A 15574-nucleotide genomic window follows, 5' to 3' on the forward strand; every position below is an offset into this window, starting at 1 on the left:
GCTTCGTTCAGCTTTTCCTTATCAGCTATGATTCGACTACTCTTAAACCTATGATGAAGCTTTCTTTGTTTCTGTAGTACCTTTCGTACATGATTGTTATACCACGGTGGATCTTTCCCCTCGCTTTGGACCTTAGTCGGTACGAACTTATCTAAGGCGTACTGGACGATGTTTCTGAATTTTTTCCATTTTTGTTCCACATCCTCTTCCTCAGAAATGAACGTTTGATGGTGGTCACTCAGATATTCTGTGATTTGTGCCCTATCACTCTTGTTAAGCAAATATATTTTCCTTCCTTTCTTGGCATTTCTTATTACACTTGTAGTCATTGATGCAACCACTGACTTATGATCACTGATACCCTCTTCTACATTCACGGAGTCGAAAAGTTCCGGTCTTTTTGTTGCTATGAGGTCTAAAACGTTAGCTTCACGAGTTGGTTCTCTAACTATCTGCTCGAAGTAATTCTCGGACAAGGCAGTCAGGATAATGTCACAAGAGTCTCTGTCCCTGGCTCCAGTTCTGATTGTGTGACTATCCCATTCTATACCTGGTAGATTGAAGTCTCCCCCTATTACAATAGTATGATCACGAAACTTCTTCACGACATTCTGCAGGTTCTCTCTGAGGTGCTCAACTACTACGGTTGCTGATGCAGGTGGTCTATAGAAGCATCCGACTATCATATCTGACCCACCTTTGATACTTTACTTAACCCAGATTATTTCACATTCGCATTCGCTAATAACTTCACTGGATATTATTGAATTCTTTACTGCTATAAATACTCCTCCACCATTGGCGTTTATCCTATCCTTGCGGTATATATTCCATTCTGTGTCTAGGATTTCGTTACTGTTCACTTCCGGTTTTAACCAACTTTCCGTTCCTATGCACACTATTTCCTTCAATAAGAGATACTAATTCAGGAACCTTGCCCTGGATACTCCTGCAGTTTACCAATATTACGTTAACTTTTCCTGTTTTTGGTCTCTGAGGACGGACGTTCTTTATCAACGATGATAATGTCCTCTCTGGTAAGCCGTCAGGTATTTTATCGTTTCGCCCAAGGGGGGGTCCCTCTAACCTAAAAAACCCCCGTGTGCACGCCACACGTACTCTGCTACCCTAGTAGCTGCTTCCGGTGTGTAGTGCACGCCTGACCTGTCTAGGGGGGCCCTACAGTTCTCCACCCAATAACGGAGGTCGATGAATTTGCAACCATTATAGTCGCAGAGTCGTCTGAGCCTCTGGTTTAGACCCTCCACACGGCTCCAAACCAGAGGACCGCGATCGACTCTGGGCACTATGCTGCAGATATTAAGCTCAGCTTGCACTCCGCGTGCGATGCTGGTTGTCTTCACCAAATCAGCCAGCCGCCGGAAGGAACCAAGGATGGCCTCAGAACCCAAGCGGCAGGCGTCATTCGTTCCGACATGTGCTACTATCTGCAGCCGGTCACACCCAGTGCGTTCAATAGCTGCCGGAAGGGCCTCCTCCACATTACGGACGAGACCCCCCGGCAAGCACACCGAGTGCACACTGGCATTGTTCCCCGATCTACCCGCTATTTTCCTGAGGGGCTCCATAACCCGCCTAACGTTGAAGCTCCCTATAACTAATAGGCCCGCCCTCTGTGACTGTCGGGACCTTGCCGGAGAATCGGCCACTGGCCCAACAGGCGAGGCATCCTGTGGTGGCTCGGAAACGATGTCATCACCACTAGGAAGCACCCCGTACCTGTTGGAAAGGGGTAAGGCAGCTGCCACGCGGCCAGATCCCACCTTCGCCTTTCGGCCAGGCACGCGCGAGCCCACCACTGTCCGCCATTCACCCTGGAGTGATGGCTGACCGGTAAGATGCTCACTGCCGGAAGACGCAGCGACATCAGGGGTTCCATGTGATTCCAAGGCCACCGAAGTAGGCATAGGTCTCACCACAGTTGCCCCAACGCCACTACAAGCCGACGCCTGCGCCTCGAGCTCGATGAGCCTAACAGACAAAGCCTCCACCTGCCCCCGAAGAGTGGCCAATTCTCCTTGCGTCCGCTCACAACAACCACAGTCCCTACACATGACTATGTTTACCCTACTCTATACGGTGACAAATTCCCAAGATAATCTTCTGATGAGCTACTCTGATAATCAAGAAACACTCACTGAAATACGAGACGCGAAAACTACGCTAGGTTTTCCCAGAAAAACTATTTAAAAGCTAAGCGCAGCAAATAAGTACAAAAACGCTTTATACAAACAGTTCTCGCTGCTGCTGGTGCTCTCGCTCTGGCTGTCACAAGACAACTGCTGATTCAAGTGACTAGTGGCTAACGGCCGCGAAACAAACAAAAGACGGTTTTAGGGCGCTTTCTGTTCCAAACGATCAAGAAAACACTAAGAAATCTAACACGAAAACTACGTAAAGTTTTATCAAGAACTGTTAGTTACTATGCAGAGCAGATAAACACAAATAGAATCCCTTCCTTAGTGGAAGGTCGTAAACAAAATGCAAAATAAACGCTTTATACAAACAGTACTCGCTGCTGCTGGTGCTCTCGCTCTGGCTGTCACAAGACAACACTGGCAAAGAGAAAACACATGCGACAGATAGTGTGACAAGTGCTTATATCTCTAATGTAATGATCAACTCCACATTCAACAATGATATCCCATGAACCGTCACTCACAACATTCTGTCTAAAGTATTATTTTTTATAATAAATTTAGTGGTGACATCTCTTATTATACTGCTATGCAGTGTCTACACATCACCTAGTAAATCAAATTCATGCGATGTTAGTTCCTGCCACAGTGACCCTGATGGTAATTAGAGATATTCGATCTTACACAGACACACAACAAAAAATTCACCATCCATTTAAGGAAAATGGTGATGGATGATGCGTGAGGGGTTTGAGACTGAATACGGTGTACGGGGTTTGGGGTTAAATATAGGGAGAGAGGTGGGGGCAGCTGGGTTAGATATTGGGAGATCTCAGATGAAGCATTCAGAGAACAACGTAGGATATATGATGTGTGAAGGTGTCTAAAACTTTAGAGTTTAGCATTATGTTGAAGTAATTTTTAGTGAAGATAGACTACAAACTTGAGTTGGGCAATGATGGAGAAAAAAAAAAAATCAAGCAACAATGTCTTTGGATGAACCATTTCAGCATTAGCATGCAGATTCAATGGAGGGAATCAGAGAATGTGGAAACAAAATGGAAAGAAGATCTGCATTTAGGATCTTATTGACAATAAGAAAGTTAACCCTAGAGCATGCGTGCCTATTTATGAAGTATGCTAACCACAACCAACATTGTCTTGTACCATTCCATTATTCCTTTACAACTGCGAGCCCATACGTATCCCTTCACTATTGCTTCAGCTAACATGGTGCTCAGTTCTGAAATCATACATCCAAGTAAGAAGCAGTAACATAAAATACACTGCGAGCAAAGTGAGGAAAAAATGTACAATCCGTGCAAGAAAATAAGCTAGATTAAAAGCTAGTGACACAATCCCACAATGAGGCAGTTGCCTATGGGACAGTTAGCAATCGAATATGCAGCTGGCTGTGATCTAATGCAACTGAGCTGTTTAACATTTTGAGTGTGTCATCACTGGGGGTAACACTTGTACGCTGCATCAGAGTGATAGAATGAAACTTTATTTTATTATTGTTTAATTAAGCAGGGATTTAGCTCATAAAATGTGAGTTTATTTTAATGTTGTTTAATTAAACTAAGAATAAATTGTGATTTTTCTCAAACATATTTACCTTGGTAACATACAGACAGCTATTCTTTATATGTGTACAAAGTATGCAATGAGCCAACTTGTGGGCTAAAGACAGAATGCAAACTTGGATAGGATAAAGATTAAGGAGGAAATTTTTTGCCCCTTCTCAAAGAAACCATCCCTGTTTTCACTTATATGTTTTAGAGAAACCAGAGAAAGTGAGAGTCTAGGTCACTCAATGTGCCACATTTTCCAAGACCAAATTTCCATCAAGGATTAAATACCGTAAGTGGCATTTTACCACATGCCTGACCTAAGAAATATCTTTGTCCATCCTAATGCCATTCCTGCTTCCACCCACTTACCACGGGAGTCTCACTCACATGAAAGACCCACGTGAAGGCATTTCCTGATTAGCCACGTAGAACATACCATTTATTTCCTGATAGTGTTACATTCTGTGCCACAAGAGGCAGGGCCACCTCCACAAGCAGCTATGCTATCAACTTCACACTAATCACTGCTTGGTTTTTTTATGTATGCACTACTAATCCACAGTTCACAAACACATGAATGGCCTCTGTCAAATTGGGAACAAGCACACTTTATCACTAAGTTGCAATACAAACTGCTCAGTAGAATGTCAAACTCAATGGTGGCTTCACAGTCTGTTCCAACTAGACACCTCCCTCCTCACATCTCTGCCTCCCCCCCCCCCCCCCCCTTCCCAAAAAAAGTAGAAATAAAATTAAAATTATCTGAATTGAACACAGGGACTCTGTTTCGTCATAGAGATCCTGCACTACCACAGTCATCTCAGTCTCTGGTAGTTACTGCCCTTCTCAATTCCCCACTTCTCTATTTTCTACTCTGACATGGTGTTGTTCACAATTTGAGTTATATTATCATAAAAACAGGGTTATCCATTCAACATATGCTTGTTTATGCATGAAGGGGACTTTCTTTAATGATTTTAATATATCTTCTGTAGGATGTATTTCTCCACTTCCAAGGAACTAGTTTGGTAGGTGATACTATAGTACATAAAATTATTCTGGAACACAAGTCTGACTGCCTCCAGGAAATCATACCTAATGTTGCAGAATAACATTAAACATGACAAAGAATAAATAAAGTCTCTGTGTAAAATGCCAGTTTTTAAGTTTTGGTTCTCACTCTTAAAGGGAATGTTGTGGAAGTAATCTAATGATTTGTAGGCCTCATGAAAGTCTACAAAAAGCAATTTACAAATGTAAACAATAATTGTTAAAATCGATTTTTCCACAATTCAGTAAAATCATTCTTGTTGTTGTTGTTGTTGTCTTCAGTCCTGGGACTGGTTTGATGCAGCTCTCCATGCTACTCTATCCTGTGTAAGCTTCTTCATCTCCCAGTACTTACTGCAACCTACATCCTTCTGACTCTGCTTAATGTATCCATCTCTATGATTTTTACCCTCCACACTGCCCTCCAATGCTAAATTTGTGATCCCTTGATGCCTCAGAACATGTCCTACCAACCGGTCCCTTCTTCTTGTCAAGTTGTGCCACAAACTCCTCTTCTCCCCAATTCTATTCAATACCTCCTCATTAGTTATGTGATCTACCTATCTAATCTTCAGCATTCTTCTGTAGCACTACATTTCGAAAGCTTCCATTCTCTTCTTGTCCAAACTATTTATCGTCCATGTTTCACTTCCATACATGGCTACACTCCATACAAATACTTTCAGAAACGACTTCCTGACACTTAAATCTATACTCGATGTTAACAAATTTCTCTTCATTCTTACCATGTTAAAAATACAAAGAATATTCCATTTTAAAGTTAGAGACCTATATTTTTCATGAGACTAAATCTCATTTCAAGCACTTTAAGAATACACAATAAAAATGTAAAAATAGAAATTGAATGGGCACAATTTTGAAACCAGTAAAGACACAATGTACATAATAAAATAGATATTCACTTTGAGGTGAAATGAAAAACATTAAACACAATTTCTGAGATATCATAACTTAAGAATGTTTTACTGTGTACTTTTGTACATTTTTTTCTATTTGTTTTGTTAACTTTTAAAAAATTTAACACTTTTACAATATTATTTTTCAGTTTCTCAGAAACATCCACAGACTTCAGCTGCAGTAAACCCTAAGACCAAAAAATCATAAGAATGAAATAAATATCTGGACTACATTTTGAAACTATTTGTTGGTTCTGCACAGTTTCATTCTACATCTTAAATACATACTTAAAAGAAAAAATGAAATACATACCGAGATATTTCTTACAAGCATTGCCATTGCTTCAAATGAAGTATGACCGACATTTAGAATCTGCCCAGCTACTGTTGGAGGTCTCACCATTAGCAATAAAAGTTTGTTGATTACAACTGGCAGGAATTTGACCAATGGTTCAGACTTTGAATGGGTAAGTTCCAATATGCTAAAACAAATTAAGCAGATTTTAGTGAAAACTGCACAATAAAATGTAAAACTACAAAACACATGTAGCCATAGAATGAAGGTAGTGCATAAAGTTTCCCAGGCTATTTAGTGGCTCTCTCAAATACATCACTTGCAGCTGTAAAATAACAGATTGCACAAGTGGTAAACACTACCAATCACTGCAGCAACAATCTTTGTTGTTTAACACGTGAACTTTGTGAAAAATTGTGAAATTATTACAAAACTGGACTGAAAATCACGTCAGCTATCTAAGAAATTACACTTGTCACCAAGCCACCTTGTTCTGTTCCTGCAGCAGAACAAGCAAGTACAGCATTCTTTTGTTAATTATTTTTACGAGCTCCAAACAATAATGACTTATGTTCAATTACCTGTGTGGTTAATAATTTAATTCCTAAATTTCTTGCAGAATTGAGCGTTCACTAGGTACAGTCTCACATTTTAATAACTGTGCAATGTAGAATTCTACTGGTTTTAGTGTGGATAGGGACTGTGATTGCTGTGTTTGGATGAAGGCCATGTTGGTGACCTCCGCTCACAGCTCCAGGTGTTACTGGCTTCAGTCACACAGCTTGAGGCTGTTGCCAAAGGGCATCACAGTGAGGGGGTATATGTAAGGATCTAAGGGATGTCCAGCACACCTTACATTTCTTGTGACTGGACCACTACTGTTGATAAGCTGGTTACTGTCCAAACTGAGACTGATCCCTCACTCTTTGTTGACTGGGAGGCTGTCCCAAGGTGTATCAAACAGCAAAACACTTTCCAGGGGGCCAATTGAAAGGCTTCCCAAATTGTTCTGACAAACAGGTTGTAACATATGTAGTTGCTTGTCCTGTTTTAGAGGAACCCTCTCAGCCTGCAAAATCCGGGCAGTCACAGAGGGTGGGATTATTGGTAGCTGGGAGCTCCAGTGTTACACACATAATGGGACCCTTTTCAGTGGGTACTCTGTGTGCTTACTGGGGGCAGTCACCACAGATGTGTAATTGGTCCTTCCAGATGCCATGAAAAGCACACTCTGGTTTCAATTGGCTAGCTCAAATGGTAAAGACTGACATTCTTGCTCATGGGTTAAAGGCAGGGCTCACCATCTGTAGCATCATCAACGGGACCAACTGCAGACCTCTGGCACAGAACCAAGTGGAGGGTCTAAATCAGAGGCTGAGATGGTTCTGCAACCATGTAGGCTCAAGATTACTTGCCTTGCACCACACAGTGGTGGGGTATCACGTCCCATTTAATCGGTTAGCAGCCCACTACACACATCAGGCGGCTACAAGGGTGGCGAGGCTGTGTGGAATGGACTGGATGTGTCTTGTGTTAGAATGTCTTGGGAAAAACAAAAAGGGTGTTCTTGTGAGTTAGTATGGGCAGAGGTCATTCTTGGCAACCGGAATAAAATAACAATTGGATCCTTTTACCAACCTCTAAACTCAGATGATACAATTGCTGAATGGTTCAAAGAAAACTTAAATTTAATTTCAAAAGTGTACCTGACTCATACAATTATAGTTGGTGGTGATTTTAGTTTACCCTTGATATGTTGGCGAAAACACACATTTAAACCCAGAGGTACAGACAAGACATCATCCAACATTGTGCTAAATGCATTCTTTGAAAATTATTTCGAGCATTTAGTTCATGAGCCCACACGAATAGTAAATGGTTGTGGAAACACACTTGATCTCTTAGCAAAAAATAATCCTGAGCTAATAATGAACATCAAAACGGACACAGGGATTAATGAAGACAGGACTGTCATTGCGAGACTGACTATTGTAATCCCCAAATCTTCCAAAAATAAATGAAAAGTACACATATTCAAAAAAGTTGATAAAAATTTACTTGATGCCTTCCTGAGAGCCAATCTCCACTCCTTCCAAATTAACAATTCATGTAGAGACCAGACATGGCTTGAATTCAAGGAGATAGTATTGACAGCAATTGAGAGATTTATACCAAATAAATTATCAAACGACAGAGCTGATCCCCTCAGTATACAAAACAGGTAAGAACATTGTTGCAGAAATAACCAAAAAAGCATTCCAAATTTAAAATAACACAAAATTATCAAGATTGGCAATCTTTGACAGAAGCTCGAACTTAGCAAGACATCAATGCCTGATGCTTATAATAGTTTCCACAATGAAACGTTACCTCAGAACATGGCACAGAAAATCTGAAGAGACTCTGGTCGTATGTAATGTATATTAATGGCAAGACACAGTCAATGCCTTCTCTGCGCGATAGCAATGGAAGTACTATCGACGACAGCGCAGCAAAAGCAGATTTACTAAACAACAGCCTTCAGAAATTCCTTCACCAAAGAAGATGAAATAAATATTCCAGAATTTGAACCAAGAACAGCTGCCAACATGAGTAACTTATAAGTAGATATCCTCAGAGTAGTGAAGCAACTTAAATCACTTAATAAAACCAAGTCTTCTGTTCCAGACCATATACCAATAGGGTTCCTTCCAGAGTATGCGGATGTAATAGCTCCATACTTAACAATCGTATAAAACCACTCACTCAATGAGAGATCCATACCGAAAGACTGGAAAGTTGCACAGGTCACACCAATATTCAAAAAAGGTACTAGGAGTAATCCCCTAAATTACAGGCCCATATCATTAACGTTGATATGCATCAAGATTTTGGAACACACATGGTTGTTCTAAATGATGGACCCACTTTCAAAAGCTCGTATTTATTCAAGCACAAATCCAAAATGAACTAGTTTCATACCAATGGAAAGAGGAAGTTTCAAAGTTTTTTTCCCCCATGAGGTTTGATATCAATTTAATAAATTTAATACTTTGTAATCAATTAGTTATAATAATTATTTAATAATGAGAAATGTGATAAATGTTATAAATGTTCAATGTGGCCACTATTGGCAGTGCGGCAAACATCGATGCAATAGCCAAATTCGTCTCACACATGTGAAAGCATATCTGCTGTTACTGAGTGCACGGCAGTAGTTATCCGGTTCCGCAGATCATTCAGTGTGGTTGGTAGAGACAGGACAGAAACAGCTTCCTTCACACAACCCCATAAGAAATAGTCGCAGGGTGTGAGATCAGGAGATCTTGGTGGCCAAAAGTGTAGAGCCAGGTCCTCAAGTTCCCTGTGACTGATCCAGTGCTGAGGGAAGGAGTCATTCAAAAAGCCGCGTACATCATGGTGCCAATGGGGCAGAGCTCCATCCCATTGGAAAATTAAGTCCTGGGAATCTTCCATAACTTCCAACCTGTCCCGGTGCTTGATTCCTGTTGCAGTTCTTTCTGCAAAGAAAAATGGTCCATAAATCTTTGTACAGGATACGGCACAGAACACGTTGATCTTCGGTGAGTCTCTTTCATGTTGGAATGGTGAATATGGATTTTCCAAACCCCATATGCGAACACTGTCTGTTGAATTTTTCACTAAGGTGGAACATTGCTTCATCGCTAAAAATTACACGCTGTAGAAATGCATCATCCTTCATCTTTGCAAGAACTTAACCACAAAATACGAGAAGTTTCTCTTTGTCATTGGGGTTAAGAGCCTGCACAAGTTATAATCCATATAGTTTGTATATCAAACGCCATCTCAGAACTTTCCATACAGTCGATTGGGGTATTTCAAGTTCTCAACTGGCTCTATTGGTAGACTTATTGGGACTGTGCACAAAACTTTCTTGAATCCGCTGGACATCATCCTCCAACACATGTGGTCCGCTTGTGTTTTTTCCTTTGCACACACTCCCAGTCTGATTAAACTGCTTAAACCTATGGCTACCACTTTTGTGAGTTGGCAGTTGAATACCAAATTTGGTACAAAATGCCTGCTGCACTGCAATTTGCAACTCACTGTTCACGAACTCAAGAACACAGAAAACCTTGAGCGCCACAACCGCCATCTCACTCACAACTGACAGTGAAACAGAATGATGGCCCTATTACAGCGCGAACTCTACTGGCCGCTTCTGAAACCATCACCAGCTGCCCGCCAAAATCTTTGAAACTTCCCATTTTCATTGGTATAAAGCTTGTTCATTTTGGATTTGTACTTGAATACAGGTGAATTTTTGAAAATGGGTCCATCATTTAGAATAACCCTGTATACTGTGTTCAAACATTATGAATTACCACAAGGAGAACGGTCTATTGACACATAGTCAACACAGATTTAGAAAACATCGTTCTTCTGAAACACAACTAGCTCTTTACTCACATGAAGTGTTGAGTGGTATTGACAAGGGATTTAAAATTTCATCCATACTTCTAGATTTTCAAAAGGGTTTTTGATACTGTACCACACAAGTGGTTTGTAGTGAAATTGCGTGCTTATGGAATATAGTCTCAGTTATGTGACTGGATTCCTGGTTTCACGTCTGAGAGTTCACAGTTCATAGTAATTGATGGAAAGTCATTGAGTAAAACAGAAGTGATTTCTGGCACTCCCATAGGTAGTGTTATAGACCCTCTGCTGTTCCTTATCTATATAAATGTTTTAGAAGACAATCTGAACAGCCGTCTTAGGTTGTTTGAAGATAATGCTGGTGTTTATTGCCTAGTAAACTCATCAGAAGATCAAAACAAGTTGAAAAATGATTTAGAAAAAATATCTGAATGGTGCGAAAATTGGCAATTGACCCTAAATAATGAAAAGTGGGAGGTCACCCACATGAGTGCTAGAAGGATTCCATCAAACTTCACTTACACGATATATCAGTCAAATCTAAAGGCCGTAAATTCAATTAAATACCGAGGAACTACAATTACGAACAATTTAAATAGGAAATAACACATATAAAATGTTGTGCGCAAGGCAAATCAAAGACTGCATTTTATTGGCGGAACACATAAAATGTAACAGATCTACTAAAGAGACTGCCTACACTACTCTTGTCTGTCCTCTTTTGGAGTACTGCTGCACAGTCTGGGATCCTTACCAAATAGGATTAATGGATTACATTACGGAAGTTCAAGGAAGAGCAGCACATTTTGTATTATCGCAAAATTGGGGAGAGAGTATCACAGACGTGATACATGATTTTGGATGGACACAATTAAAACGAAGGCGTTTCTCATTGTGGTGGAATCTTCTCATGAAATTTCAATCACCAACTTTCTCTTCCGAAAGCGAAAATATTTTGTTGAAGTCTGCCTACATAGAGAGAAATGATGATCACAATAAAATAATGGAAATCAGAGCTCACAGAGAGAGATATCAGTGTTCATTTTTTCTGCACACTATTCAAGATTGGAATAATAGAGAATTATTGTGAAGGTGGTTCAATTAATCCGCTGCCAGGCACTTAAGTGTGATTTGTAGAGTATCCAGGTAGATGTAGATGCAGATCTCAAAGGATGCAGGTCAAACACAGGACAATGTTGATCTAGGAACCATAGGTATTATAGTAGTAAATTTTGATAGCAGAGTTTAAAAAAACCAGAGCTCAGGCACTAATAGAAAGCATTGAAGCACCAGTTATTATATGTACTGAAAGCTGACTAAATCTGGAGATAAGTTCAGCCAAAATTTTTACAAAGGACCTAACAGTGTTCAGAAAGGATGCATTAAATACAGTTGGCAGTGGCATGTCTGTTGCTGTTAGAAGTAGTCTATTGTGTAGTGAAATTGAAGTAGATTGTTCCTCTGAGTTTAGAGGTTGTACCTGACAACCGTAATAAATGATACACAATTCCTTTCATTGACTTCCCAACTCAGGTGATACAGTTGCTAAGAAGTTCAGTGGATACTTGTCCCATTTCAAAATTTCAAATAAGTACCCCACTCATACAATTATAGATGGTGGTGACTCCAGTCTACCCTCAATGTGCTGGTGAAAATGTGTGTTCAAAGTCAGTGTTAGGCATAGATCATCATCTGAAATTGTACTAAATGCTTTCTCTGAAAATTATTTTGAATAATCAGTTCAGGAGACCATCCAAAGTGTAAAAGGCAACAAATAATCCCGAGCAAATAGGGAGCATTTGAAGGATACAGGTATCAGTAACCACAAGGTCATTGTAGCAAGACTGAAAACTGAGACACTGAAACCCATGAAAAATATATGCAAAATATATCTATTTAAAAAAGCAGATAAAAATTTGCTTGATGCCTTTCTAAGAGACACTCTCCATTCCTTCCCAACTAACTATGAATATGTAGAGCAGATCTGGCTTAAATTCAATGAAGGGTATCAAGAGCAATGGAGAGATTTATACCAAATAAATTAATAAGATATGGAACTGACCACCCATGGTACACAACAGGTTAGAACACTGTTACCGAAGCAACAAAAAAGGCATGCCAATTTTAAGAGAATGCAAAATCCCAATATTGGCTACGTTTTACAGAAGTTTGAAATTTTTTTACAAACTTCAATGTGAGACATTTTAATAGTTTCCACAATAAAACTCTTTCCTGAAATCTTGTAGATAATACAAAAAGATTCTGGTTGTACGTGAAGTATATCAGTAGCAAAAAACAGTGTGGTGGTGGTGATAATGTTATCGATGACTATGGCACTAAAGCAGAGTTACTAAATACTGTTTTCCAAAATTCCTTCCCTCAGGAAGATAAAGTAAATATTCTAGAATTCAAAATTAAGAACTGCTGCCAACGTGAGTAACTTAGAAGTAGATATCCTTGGTACAACAAAGCAGTTTAAATCAGTTAATAAAGGCAAGTCCTCTGGCCCAGATTGTATACTAATTAGATTCCTTTCAGAGTATGCCGATATAATAGTTTCATACTTAACAATCATATACAACTGCTCACTCAATGAAAGATCCATGCCTAAGGACTGGAAAGTTACAAATGTCACACCAATACTCAAGAAAGGAAGTAGGAGTAATCTGATGAATAAAAGTGAAGTCACATGGCATGAATGGATGGGAGACCCTGATCGGCAGGTTCAGTTGCCTAATTGGAAAGGTTTTCCCTATCCTTCATGCCTGCAGGTACCTTTCCTTTGCCAAGTATGAGAGCTGTGTGCGTAAGTGTATCTGGTAAGCATAAGTGACTGCAATGGGAGTATGTGTGGTCTATCATCATGTTTGTGTTGGAGAAGAACAGAGAAGGGAGAGGGTGAAACCTGGTGTCAGCACATAGCTTACTCCTCTCAAACAGAACCAAGGAGGCAGCTGAGCTTACATCCCCATCTGAAGGATAGATGATTACCAACAGTGTCACATGCCCTCACTTTATGAGACACCGTGGGGAGGTTTGGAGTTGAATCCAGGACATCTGGCACAGGAACTGGTCATCAGAGACTCCACACCACTACCCCTGCTGTTTCCTCTACTACAAAGGAAAGGGCAAAATGTCAACAGCACACAACTTGCCTGGACAGTCACCCATCCAAGTATTGGCAATGCTCGACAGTGCTTGTCTTTGGTGATCTGATGGGAACCAGTGTGTCCACCTCAGCATGGCCATTGATGTCCAATGAATTAGAAACCCATATCATTGACATCAATTTGCAGTAGGATTTTGGAACATATACTGTGTTTGAACATTATGAATTATCTCAAGGAAAACAATCTGTTGACATACAGTCAGCATGAATTTAGAAAGTATCATCTAGTGCAACACAACTAGCTCTTTATTATCACAAAGTAAGGTGTGCTATCGAATAGGATCTCAAACTGATTCCATATTTCTAGATTTCCAAAGGACTTGTGATACTATTTTTCACATGTGTCTTTAAGCAAATTTTGTGCCTATGGAGTATCCTCTTAGTCATGCAATGGGACTCATAATTTCCTGTCAGAAAGGTCAAAGTTTGTAGTAATTGGCAGAATGTCATGAACTGAAACAAACATGACATCTGGCACTCCCCAAGGAAGTGTTTTAAGTCTTCTGCTGTTCCTAATCTATAAAAACCATTTAGAAGACAATCAGAGCAGCCCTCTTAGATTGTTTGGAGATGATGCTGTCATTTATTGTTTAATAAAATCATCAGATGATCAAAACCAATAGCAAAATGGTTTAGATGAGATATCTGTAGGATGTGAAAAGTGGCAATTGACTATAAATAATGAAAAGTCTGAGTTAATCCACAAGTCCTAAATGAATCCATTCAATTTCAGTTACACGATAAATTACACTATTCTCAAGGCTGTCCATTCAACTAAATACCTAGAAATTACAATTATGAACAATTTAAATTAGAATGATTACATAGATAATGTTGTGAAGGAATGTGAACCAAAGACTGTGCTTTATTGGCAGAAGATGCAATAGGTCTACTACAGAAAATGCCTACACCATGTTTGTCCATCCTCTGCTGAGTACTGCTAGGGCATCAAAAAATTTAAAAGAAGGCCAACTCATTTTGTATTATCACAAAATAGAGGAGAGAGTGTCATGGATGAGATGGGGTGCCAATCATTAAAACAAAGCTGTTTTTCATTATGGTAAGACATTTTCATGAAATTTCAATCTCCAATGTTCTCCTCTGAATGGAAAAATATTTTGTTGACACCACCCACGTAGAAACAATCACTGTAATAAAAAAAGAGAAATCAGAGCTCGCTCGGAAAGATTTAAGTGTTCATCTTTCTGCATGCTGTTAGAGCCTGAAAGAGTAGAGAATGTGTATGAAAGAGCTCTGATAAACCCTCTGCAGGCATTTAAGCATAAACAGCGGAGTAGTCATGTAGATGAAGATGCAGAAGCACAGACAAAACAGCAAAAATGTGGGACACTGTACTAACATTTGAAAGTTACAGAGAAAAATTAATTTTAGGTTGAAACTTTGAGTTGGGCTGTGACATGTAAAGGCAAAATAGAACGGGTGGTGAACTGCCCGTAAAAAGTAATGATCTGAGTGTCATTGCAGTCTGAAGCATGGTTTTAGCTTGTTACAAATGTTGAGAAACATATTATCCGTCATGCGGCTATGAGTAGCACGACAGTTAAAATGATTATGAATAAGGTTTTTAAAGGTGATATGAAACTAAAAGCATATAAAAGATAAAAGGTATGAGGGAAAAAAAAAAAAAAAAAAAAAAAAAAAAAAAAAAAAAAAAAAAAACCAACAGAATGAAAAACCTCCCACAAGCCCCAAGAACCAGCGTACTAAGCACCCCCCCCCCCTCCCCTCCCAAAATCACCAAATATCATCCTGGATTGGAGCAGGACTTCGACTAGATATTATTGTGCCAGCTAATGAGGAACCTAATACTCAACTTCCTTCACAACCTTCCTAAACTGATATTTCACTGTCCATTCAACCTATACAATATCCTAGTCCATCTCTATGTCACTCCTGCTCCCATCCCCTTACCACATAGGTTTTATCCCTGTGGAAGACCCAGGTGCAAGATCTGCCCAATTCTCCCACTCAGCAAATCCTACTCCAGTATC

The 15574-nt window shown here is 39.7% G+C and overlaps 1 protein-coding gene across 1 annotated transcript in view; it reads right to left on the bottom strand.

Moving 5' to 3' along the window:
- LOC126470323 (dedicator of cytokinesis protein 7) overlaps positions 1-15574 on the bottom strand; it is a 283560-nt gene that overhangs the window by 150390 nt on the left and 117596 nt on the right. Inside the window, exon 16 of the mRNA XM_050098105.1 lies at positions 6014-6182. Coding sequence (XP_049954062.1) covers positions 6014-6182 — 169 coding nt within the window. The remainder of the gene's footprint in view (positions 1-6013; positions 6183-15574) is intronic.

This window comes from Schistocerca serialis, chromosome 3, assembly GCF_023864345.2.
Source record: "Schistocerca serialis cubense isolate TAMUIC-IGC-003099 chromosome 3, iqSchSeri2.2, whole genome shotgun sequence".
Taxonomy (NCBI): domain Eukaryota; kingdom Metazoa; phylum Arthropoda; class Insecta; order Orthoptera; family Acrididae; genus Schistocerca; species Schistocerca serialis.